The 11,384-nt window shown below is 46.6% G+C and overlaps 1 protein-coding gene across 5 annotated transcripts; it reads left to right on the top strand.

Moving 5' to 3' along the window:
* Positions 1-593: 593 nt before the first annotated feature.
* On the top strand, positions 594-8,354 carry LOC108930001 (matrix remodeling-associated protein 8-like). 5 transcript variants are annotated; one of them, XM_018744978.2, is made up of 7 exons: positions 594-972; positions 5,216-5,310; positions 5,408-5,504; positions 5,954-6,271; positions 6,411-6,725; positions 7,219-7,530; positions 7,613-8,354. In XM_018744978.2, the coding sequence occupies exons 2-7, from the start codon at positions 5,287-5,289 to the stop codon at positions 7,966-7,968; spliced, it is 1,422 nt and encodes a 473-aa protein (XP_018600494.2). In that variant the 5' UTR covers positions 594-972; positions 5,216-5,286; the 3' UTR covers positions 7,969-8,354. The 5 variants fall into 5 exon arrangements, with proteins under 5 accessions (XP_018600494.2, XP_018600493.2, XP_018600495.2 ...); XM_018744977.2 differs by having other exon boundaries at positions 5,170-5,310; XM_018744979.2 differs by lacking the exon at positions 594-972 and having other exon boundaries at positions 4,726-5,292.
* The last annotated feature ends 3,030 nt before the right edge of the window (positions 8,355-11,384 follow it).

The raw sequence follows: 11,384 nt of genomic DNA, 5'->3' as shown, positions 1-11,384 counted from the left end.
GTGCGGATGTAGGTGCGAATCCAGCTCGGTGTGCACAATCCCCGTGTCTGCACGGGTTTCCTCTGGTGGGGTGCTCTGGTTTCTTCTCACAGTAAGGAACGTGCGCAACAGTGGAACAAGAAAACCCGGAAGGGCTCCGTTTCACCAACGAGCTACTCCCAAAATTCCCAACTCTGTAAAGTGTTCGAATCAGGTCACATAAATTAAAAGTACTGACTCCTGTTGAGCGATTCAGCTGAATGACAGATTTTTTTGTATTTTTATTTTTATTAAGCGAACAACTGAAGAACTCACAATACGAGAACATTCAATTTTGACTCAACAACAAGCTAACCGGGGGAAGTGTACAAATAAATAAAACAGAGAAAATATAAATGACTAACTACTCCAATATATTACATGTAACCCCTAGTTTGTTCCTTCACTTTTTCAACGTTTAAATCAAGTTCCTGATTTCGATAGTTTGGTTGCAGTCGTGCCAACATGTGTTGGAACCGGTACAACCGAACTTGATGTCGGTTTTGCATTTCTTGTAAATTGATTGGGTTTTAGTTTGGGGGAAACCAATTGGAGGACAGAGGGCTGGAGCGGGAGGGAGAAATGAGGTGTTTTGGAGCGCGCTCGTATTGTCCGATTGCTCCAAGACCAAACAACGAAACGAGAGAGTATTATCGTTTCGTTTTTGATTGTGTTGTGTTGTGTGGAGGGTTGAGGTAAGTTTCCGCGCTGAACTCGTTTGTGTGCAGCGAGACATTTTGTCAGGAAACTGCGAGATCCAGCCCGTCACGTCGTCGACTCGTCTCGAGCTGCGGTGACGGGTGACGGAGGAGGAGGAGAAGAAAAAACCCCGGAGACCCGGGCCGAGCCGAGCCGATTCAGCGCTTCGTGCTCCCGGAAACGCGCCAAGTTTCTCGGTCTTCATTCATCGGTGGAGTTTCGCCTCCTGCAGAACGCGAGTGTTCGGCTGATGAGGTAACTGCGGCTTTTTTCCTTCTTTTCGCGAGAGTGAAGCGACCAATCATTTCATTGGTCTCAACTCAAGTTTCAAGTTACTGTCGTAGATCATTACAGGTACCATACATCATGAAAATCTTCCTGAAGAATGCTTCTCCACACACCATGGACAATTATAGAAATACTGCACAAACAAAACAATGACAGTGACTGAGTAGTGCAATAGCAATAAGTAATGGTAACAGTAGTAACAATAGTAACAGTCAGAGAACTCAGAAGGAGAGAATTATGCTTAAAGTGGCAGTGTAATTTACCAATCATGTGCTTGGGAGGAGCAGTCCAACTCTAGTGACTAAAGGTGGCACATTGGTTAGTGTTGTAGTCTTACAGCAGTGGGGTAAAAGCTGTTCCTCTACCTAGCAGTGCGGGTTCGAATAGACCTGAGCCACTTTGCAGACGGCAGAGAAGAGAAAAGTGCCCGTGTGGGGTGACTATGATCTCTCATGATGCGCATCGTCTTTCTGAGGCAGCGTGTGGTGTAGGTGTCCCGGACTGCTGGTAGCTGTGTGCCGACGATTCCCTGAGCTGTTTTGACCACCCTCTGTAGGGCTTTCTTCACCTGTACGGAGCAGCTGCCACACCAGGATGTAATACACCCTGTGAGGACGGACTCCGCAGCACACCTGTAAAAAGTGGCAAGGACTGTAGTGGACATCTTGGCTTTCTTCAGACGCCTGAGGAAGTGGAGGCGTTGATGAGCCTTTTTGAAGGTCGATGCTATGTGCTCGGTCCATGTGAGTTTGACAGCGAGGGTGACCCCGAGGAATTTGAAGCTGTTGACCCTCTCTACAACGTTCCTTCCTATGTAGATGGGTGCCTGAACCGTTTCCTGAAGTCAATCGCCAGCTCCTTAGTTTTACTGACATTGAGAGACAGGTCGTTGTCCTGGCACCACTCTGCCAGGAGCCTCACCTCCTCTCTGTAGACCGTCTCATCGTTGTTGGTGATCAGCAAACTTTATGATGGTGCTGGAGCTGTGATTGGCCACACAGTCATGTGCGAACAAGGAGTACAGCACTGGACTCAGGACACTTCCCTGTGGAGTGCCAGTGTTGAGGATCAGTGGGGAGGAGGTATTACTGCTAATCCGCACACGCTGGGGTCTGTTGGTGAGGAAATCCAGGATCCAGTTGCACAATGCGGCACTCAGTCCCAGCCCTAGTAGTTTGTGGATCAGCTTGGTTGGGATGACAGTGTTGAATGCTGAGCTATAGCCCACAAATAATAGCCTTGCATAGCAGTTTTTATTGTCCAGGTGAGCCAGAGTGCTATGAAGGGTGTATGATATTGCGTCTTCAGTGGATCTGTTGTGGCAGTAGGCAAACTGCAGTGGGTCCAGAGCGTCTGGGACGGTGTCCTTAATGTGTCCCAGCACCAGCCTCTCAAAGCATTTCATTGCAGTGAGGGTCAGTGCCACTGGGTGATAGTCATTAAGGCAGCTCACTTTGCCCTACAGAGAGTGGTCAAAACAGCTCTACACCACACGCTGCCTCAGAAAGACGATGCGCATCATGAGAGATCATAGTCACCCCACACGGGCACTTTTCTCTTCGCTGCCGTCTGCAAAGCGGCTCAGGTCTAGTCGAACCCGTACTGTTAGGTACAGGAACAGCTTTTACCCCACTGCTGTAAGACTATACAACAATCACCAATGTGCCACCTTTAGTAACTGGAGTTGGACTGCTCCTCCCAAGCACATTCACATTCTCACTCTCACATTCTGAGTTCTCTGGCTGTCTACTGGTATTATTGTTATTACTGTTACTGTTATTCTCATTGCTATTAGCATTGCTCACTGTTGTTATTGTTTTGTTTGTGCAGTATTTGTATTGTCTCTGTCCTGTCCATGGTCTGTGGAGAAGCATTCAGGAAGAATTTCACGATACTTGTACACAGTCCTTGTACCTATGACAATAAACTTGAAATGTTTGTATGTATCTCCAAAAAAAAACTACTAGAAAGGTGATTAGGAATCAGCGATATTCTGGTCAAGTTTTATGCAGCTATATGTGTGATGAACGTCGGTGCATATAGTGAAGGAAACAAACTAACTGTACTTAAGAGTCACACATCTGCAACTATGTCACTTTCTCCTAATGTAATATACAGATTGTATTTTCTACAGAATGTATGTTACTTTGGAGAAAACACACACACACACACACACACACACACACACACACACACATGCGGGGTTGCGGCGAGCCGGAGCCTAACCCGGCAACACAGGGCACAAGCCTGGAGGGGGAGGGGATACACCCAGGACGGTACGCCAGTCCATCACAAGGCACCCCAAGCGGCACTCGAACCCCAGACCCACTGGAGAACAGGCCCTGACCAAACCTGCTGCACCCCCCGCTTTGGAGAAAAGTGTCTGCTAAATGAATAAATGTAAAGAGAAAATAATTTAGGGATTCAAATAAATAAGGATCCACTGGATAGAATTGCTCTAAACTTCAACCCATAATTGATAAGACAAAAAACAAATCAATCTTTGGTGGCAATGAGACCAGTCTTTAAAAGGGCAAGTCCTTCTGTCCAAAGCAGAAGGTTTTTCCAGGCTCACTTGTGTTTTCTCTTCGGTACGTTTGTACAGTAAAACCTGCCAAGACAATAGACGAGATGCTCTTGAATTTTCTGTGAAAAACTGAGTTCACTATATCAGCAAGTCTGTTTTTGTTAAATCATAAGAATGGTGGCCTTGATTCCCCCCCAAACACTTTTCTACCTTGAATTAACTGGATGAAACGGTTTCATTCCAAAATTAGTTTTTGACCAAATCGATGGCTCTCATTCCTTCTGATGTGCAATTGCAGTATAGAGAAGTTACCTATTAAGCTGTCAGCCTTTCACATACAGGTGCTGTTGGCATGGAAATTACCTTGCAAGTACAATTTTTCTCTGCACTGGTATTATTTGGAACAATGGCGAGGTCCTGTGTAAGGCTAAGAGTATGTTTTTAAGAAGTTGATTTCACAGAAATATCCTTCTGCTGGCCAGTTGATGACCTCATGAGGAGTTCTCATGCATTGCACTGAATTTGTCATATTTTGTGTTTTGTGACACAAAGTTAAAGTTTGGCCTGGTAATGAAGGCTATTTCTAATGGCTCTGTGACACTACTTAGTGTCTCTTACCCTGCTGTTGTTTCTATAGCGAATCCAGTTGATGCTCCTTGTGGAAGAATCTGTTTCTCACAGTCTCTCAGACATAATAACAGAGCTGTTTGCTCTCTTTTTCAGAAAGAAGTTGCTACCTTACCTTATGTCACTGCCTGTTGGAACACCTTTGTTTACAGTGTCCCACAGGAGAAAGTCTGGCTTCTGACACAAATACTTAACAAAGTTAAGGAAATCTCTTTTACAATTGTACACTGATTTTACCCTGTAAAGTAGTTTTCCTCAGGAAATTCAAGGATGGGATAGATATTGGTTGTTCTTTTTGTAACCTACACCCAGAGACGGTGCCTCACTTCTCCTGGCACTGTTGTTATGTCAAAAAAAAGCTATGGAGAGATGTCTCTAAATTTATTATTGATAAACTGTAAGGATTTTCTGGGGTGCGGTGGTGCAGTGGGTTGGACCGTGTCCTGCTCTCCAGTGGGTCTGGGGTTTGGGTCCTGCTTGGGGTGCCTTGCGCCGGACTGGCGTCCCGTCCTGGGTGTGTCCCCTCCCCCTCCGGCCTTGCGCCCTGTGTTGCCGGGTGGGCTCCGGTTCCCCGCAACCCCGTGTGGGACAAGCGGTTCAGAAAGTGTGTGTGTGTGTGTGTAAGGATTTTCCTTTGCACTATGAATATGTACTGTTTGGATTTTTACATTTTGGTAGAAGTACAGAGAAACGGGTATATATCATTAATTTATTAATCATTTCAGCCAAATATAAACACCGGTACAAACTTGCTAATAAACCTGTGTTTTCTGTTTTTTGGAAATTTACACAGTACATATACACTATTGAGGAGTGTAATAATAAGGCCATTTAGACTGTACATTATAATCTGGTTATTGGGGTTTTGTAACTTTGTTTTTTTTTTTACTTTATTTACTTCCTCATGGTTAGGTTTGATTGTTCTGGATTAATGTTCTTGTATTGTGAGTGTTTGAATTGTTTAATAATTAAAAAAAAAAAAAAAAATTGCCACCACTTCCACATATAAGGGGTGGACGGAGGCCTCTGTTTTTGGTTTCCATCATTGCCTGACAGGCCGAGGAGTGAAGTGCTTCCGGTTTTACGGCGTGCTGCTTCCTGCCAGCGGCAACCGGAGGTGGAGCCCCATGGTGGTGCGTGTCCGAGTGAAGGTGGGATAAAACAAAGTAAAACAGAGAGACGGTGGGGTAGACTGGTGTGCAGGAGGTCCTAGAGCGACAGTCTGAATTTGACTCTGTGTGTCAACAGGGCTCCATGTGTTTCAAGTATGCTTTGTTCCGTGTGAAGGATTTCAAAATGCACCCAAGCACCACCTGCACTGCGCTCACTTTCCTGCTTGTGTTAGGTGAGTAAAGACTGTGCACCTGGACAGTGAGAGAAAAGGGCTGATGGTGCCAATGACAGGTTTCAGCTTAAGGGACTGGATGTCTTTCAGGGTGTTTGTTAGAGATTGGAGGTCAAAAACAGCACTCAGGTGAAAGTTTTTATATTTTCAAGAAATATTTTTAATAATAAGCTCCTGTTCCAATACAAAATAAAAAATCAGTCCTGTTTCTAAAATCAAAATGCTGTGTAACTTACTGATGCAGAAATATTCAATCCTCTTTACAGAATAAAGTAGCCCATCTCTGCACTAAACTCATCTCATTAGCTGAGATTAAAATTTCACATCTTCAGTTGCTTAGTTTTTCTATATTTTTGTAAATATTTATCTGTTGATTAAAAATTTTGTGTTTTATTCACACCTTAGATGGAGCCTCAAACTCACAGCCCTCTCTGTGTCTCTCTCCACAGTTCAGCTCTCAGAATCTAATGGACTGGAACCTGTAACTGCTGATGTGAAAAGCTCTGCCCTCCTGCCCTGCACTGGCACCGCCCACAGGGGTCAGGCAGAGGTGAAATGGACAAGCAGTGGAGACCCTGTCTTTGTTTACCACCAGGGGAAGCTCACCACAGGTCCTGGGTTCAAGAACAGAGTCCATCTGTCCAAGGAGGAGATTGAGGGTGGAAACTTCTCCCTCATCATCAGTCCTGTTGAATACAGCGATAAAGGTCTTTACAGTTGCTTCTACAACAATGAATGGCTTCATGATGTCAGACTGGATGTTGTTGGTAAGTTGTTTTAAATACATTGTTTGTTGTGTCCAAAGTGAGTCCTGAGTGTCACTGCAACACATGAGTTGGGCTCCATTCCTGTCTGTCTTCTCTGTCCATGTTCCCCTCACCGTGTTCCTAACCCTAAACCCCTCAGTGCCTACGGTGGTCTCTGTACCAGTAGGGGACCCCGTCAAACTCCACTGTTATGCCGACATCAACAGACAGACAGAAGACAGCCAGCTTGATGTGCGTTGGAAGAAGGAGGGAAAACTTGTTCTGCACCTTCATTCTGGGTTGGTCACTCAGGGCTCTGGGTTCAAAAACAGAGTCGATGTGTCTAAAGAGGACATCCGAAAGGGCGACCTGTCATTGATCTTGAACGATACACGTCTCTCGGATCAAGGACACTACCAGTGTTTCTACAACGACCTGACGGGATGTCTCGGCAGGGTCACTCTCAACATTGCAGGTGGGATTCTCTTTGAATCTTTAGTTGTTCCATATTTTCTGTTTTCCTCTTCACCTGTCTGTAGGAATAGCAATGTGTGATGAGTCTGGGTCTGATACTACCTCCGTGAGCTCTAGTACCATGCCGAGACTAGTAAGGTTTACTGGCGATAAATTACCTTGATGAGACTATGAAGGAAAAGGAAATGGAAGCTCTTATAAGTTGTAACAACTAAAATTATTACATTTCTAAATTTAATTACAAGTGCTAGTGTTAGGTACCCATTTTGGACTTTACTGCAGTGATCACATGGGGTTGCCGGATAGTTTTTCTATGAGTATTAAAAACTTCTTAGTTTCAAATAAATGTTTAACATCTTAAAATGAGAATTACTGAAGTGGAACATTCTAGTTCAGTGCCTTATGGTCCAAGTCTGGTGTTTTGGCGATTTACTTCAGTAGCTTTCTGCTCACAAGGGTGGTTCCTTAACCTCCTTCTGCTGTGCTCATCTCAGCCCATGAGGACACCCTCACTGTCTCAGGCGGTCAGTCCATCATCCTGCTGCTCCGCTCTACAGAACCAGCAAGAGTCCAATTCTTCAGTACCGGTAACCAGTCGACTGGTGTTTCTGTGTGTGTGGTGGAAGGAGGTTTACCATGGTGTGAGGCACAGTACCACCACAGGGTGTCCATCCAGAATGGGAGTTTCCAATTGCACCATGCGTCACCATCTGACAGTGGTGTGTACAGAGTCATAGACCAAAGGACCAACATCACCATAAGCAGCACCACTGTCAGTGTTTCTCCATCAGAGCAGTCGTCTCAAGGTGCCCAGTTTTCCTCTGATGTGACTCGTGTGTTTTTCTCATCACTTTTACATGCTTCGCTTACTGTCCCTTCTCTCTGTAGGACATTGGATACCACCGGTATTGGCACTGGCACTGGTGGCTGTGGTAGTCTTGGTTTTGGCAGTGTGCTGGTATTGCAGACGAAGAACCCAAAGACCACACTTCCCAGCACAGGAGACCCTGCGAATGAACTTGCAGAGCCTGACCAATGGGGAGTGTTCAGATCACTGCTTGGACCCCACACAGAGCGCCAGCGAAACCATCAAGATATCAGTCCCTGAGTCAACCGCTGAAATTGACAACTATTCCTCAGAGAGTATAAGTGGTGAAAAACGCTCCACTGAGCCCTTTGTCAATGACGCCCTACTGTCGGGGAGCTCCAGACACTCTGGGAGGGTGGAAGCAGGGCATTTCTAGTATTTAACACACTTGATCTGAGCCAAAGTGCAATTTGACACAGTGCGGTATGAGGTTCAATGAGTTTTGTTACTCTCCTCTCCAGACTGAGGTTGCCCCCCCCCCCCCCACTGTTTGAGGCCGTTTGGAATCGTGTCCTCCTGGAGTAGAGAGAGTCACTAAAGAGTCCATGGAGTCCAGTTGGGCTTCCAGATGTTTTTTCTTGGAAGTGGGAAGTTTGTGCATTAACACTGACCGACTGGATCTCTGATACTGGAGACCACTCTCAAATTTTGATCGCTAGCATTACACGTTGTTTGTATTTATCACTAAAAATCCTCTTCTCCATCCATCCATCTTCTGTCCCACTTGTCCTAAAAGGGTCGCGGTGGCAGCAGGGAGAGCAGAGAGGCCCAGCTGCCCTTGTCCCCCGCAACTTCCTCCAGCTCAACCTGGGGGATCCCCAGCCGTTCCCAGGCCAACTGTGAGATATATAATCCTTCCAGCAGGTCGTCCCAGTTGGCCATGCCTGGTATACCTCCAAAGGGAGGTGCCCAGGGGACATCCTTATCAGATGCCCAAAAGACCTCAAATAGCTCCTCTCAATGTGAAGGAGTAGCGGCTCTACTTTGAGTTCCTCCCGGATGTCTGAACTCCTCGCCCTGTCACGGAGAGTGAGTCCAGCACCCTGCAGAGAAAACTCATTTTGGCCGCTTGTATCCGTGATCTTATTTTTTCGGTCATCACCCAAAGTTGATGACCGTAGGTGAGGGTAGGGACGTAGATCGACCGGTGAATGGAGAGCTTTGCCTTATGGCTCCCCCTTCACCACTACAGTCCAGTACAGTGACCGCATTACTGCTGCCTCTGCTCCCAGTCTGTGGCTGATCTCACGCTCCCTTCTTCCCTCACTCGTGAACAAGAACCCAAGATACTTGAACTCCTCCACCGGGGGCAAAAACTCTCTCCTTACCTGGAGGGGGCATACCATCGTTTTCCGTGAGACAACCATGGACTTTTGAGGTGCTGATCCTCATCCCCACCGCTTCACACTCGACTGCAAACCGTTCCAGTGCGTGCTGGAGGCAGCCATGTGATGATGCCAAAAGGACAACATCATCTGCAAAAAGCAGAGATGTCACCTTCCGACTCCCACACAGAATGCCCTTCTGACCTCGACTGCGCCTTGATATCCTGTCCATGAAAACCACAAACAGGAGTGGAAACGAGGCACAACCTTGGCGAAGTCCAACACCCACACTGAACAGGCCTGACTTAAGGCCAAATACGCGGACACAGCTTTCGCTCCGTATGTACAAGGACCGAATGGCTCGCAGTAGTGGCCCCGGTACCCCGTACTCCCGAAGCACCTCCCACAGAATTTCCCGGGCAACACTGTCGTAGGCCTTCTCCAGGTCTACAAAATACATGTAGACTGAATTAGCAAATTCCCATGCTCCTTCAATGATCTGCGAGAGGGTAAAAAGCTGGTCCACTGTTCCACGGTCAGGGCGGAATCCGCAGTGTTCCTCTTCAATCTGAGGTTCAACTATCGGCCGGAGCCTCCTCTCCAGCACCCCGGCATAGACTTTCCCAGGGAGGCTGAGAAGTGTGATGCCCCGATTAGTTAGCACACACTCTCCGGTCCCCTTTCTTAAAGATAGGGACCACCACCCCAGTTTGCCGATCCAAGGGCACTGTCCCTGAGGTCCATGCAGCGTTGCAGAGGAGTGTCAACTATGACAGCCCTGCAACATCCAGGGCCTTAAGCATTTCTAGGCGGATCTCATCCACCCCTGGTGCTTTGCCACTGTGGAGCTTACCAACTACCTCAGTGACTTCCACCAGGGAAATGGACTCTGATAGCCCGAAAGCCTCTGGTCCTGACTCCTGTAAGGGAGGCGTATCACTCGGGTTTAAGAGTTCTTCAAAGTGCTCATTCCGCTTCCTGACAATGTCCTCATCAGAGGTCAGAGTTTCTCCACTCCTGCTAAACACAGCTCGAGTGAAGCTTCTCCACCCGCCCGGCACCTCTAGCAGGCACCCCCCTGTGCAACTCCTGAGTAGGAGAGAGACCACCCCCTATCAAGGAGTTTGTTCTAGAGCCAACACTGTGAGTGGAGGTGAGCCCAACTATATCTAGTTGGTATTTCTCAACCTCCCGTACCAGTTCCGGCTCTTTCCCCCAAAGCGAGGTGACATTCCACGTACCAAGAACCAGTTTTCGTCACGAGGGGCCATGATGCCATGCGCCACCCCGCCTCCAGGTATACATGGCACCCGACCCCCATGCTGGACCTTGCAGGTGGTGGGCCTACATGGCCCCCCCCATGATGCCTTTTCAGGCTGAGCCCGGCCGGGTCACGTGGGCTGCCCGGCCACCAGGCGCTCGCCTAGGAATACTATTCCCAGGCCCAGGGGTAGGTCTCAGTGACCCTATTCCGGGCAGGGTAAAACGTTCTCTTGTTTAGTTTTTTCATGGAGGTTTTTGGATCATGTTAGTCTGGATCTTCACTCCAGACCTGTTTACCTTGGGAGACCCTACCAGGAGCATAATGCTCCCGACAACATTGCTCTGGAGGTCCCTAGATTATGCAAGCCCTTCCGCCACGCTAAGGCCCCAATCAATCCAGACAGGGAAAAAAAATCCTCTTCTGAAATGTGAAATACTTTAAACTCTGTTTTGTGAGAAACATTGGCCTCTGCACTACACTTCCAGATGTTTTATTAGGGTAAATAATGCAATACTGTCAATGAAAAACAACCATTTGGCAAATGATGTGAAATCCTGATTAACGTAGAATATTGTGCCCAAAATGTCTTTTTTTGCTAATGTAAATAAAGGGAACTTTTTCACTGCTCGTAATTCAGAATGTTAATTACAAAAAATAACTGTTACAAATATATGAAAATGCTGTCAAACTTTTAAAAAGTTTTGGATATAAACTGTGAAAGGTGTTCTGAACTGAGCTGCTGGTCGTTTAGAGCTCCTCGAAGGCAATGAGTTATTTTTCTGTTATTAAACATACTTTTCCCCTTTGCGTGGGCCTTAGTTTGCAGCTCCAGGGTTGGTGGTGATGTGGAAAGGGGAGGAAACGAAAACAGCTCAGTGGTGTGGTTTCAACAGCATCGAGTTGAGTAGATGCACTCTCCTTTAGTCCTTCGTACATTTATGTTTATTCGTTTAGTAGACGCTTTTCTCCACAGCAATGCACCTGTCACAGAACGAGAGTGCACTTACACATGACCCTGTGCAGTTATTAAAAGCTCTTTAAATGGGTTGGAGCAATGAAACAATCCAGACATTAGAAATGCAGTGTCACCTCTAATAAAAAAAAAATCCATTTGGTCTCAAATGTCCATAGGGATTTTTATTTATTTTTTTCCAAGATTTAAAAAAAAAAAAAAAAAAAAAAGGGCAGTGCTGGACAGTGTGT

The sequence above is a fragment of the Scleropages formosus genome, chromosome 16, assembly GCF_900964775.1.
Source record: "Scleropages formosus chromosome 16, fSclFor1.1, whole genome shotgun sequence".
NCBI lineage: Eukaryota > Metazoa > Chordata > Actinopteri > Osteoglossiformes > Osteoglossidae > Scleropages > Scleropages formosus.
This window is presented reverse-complemented; position numbering and strand designations above follow the sequence as displayed.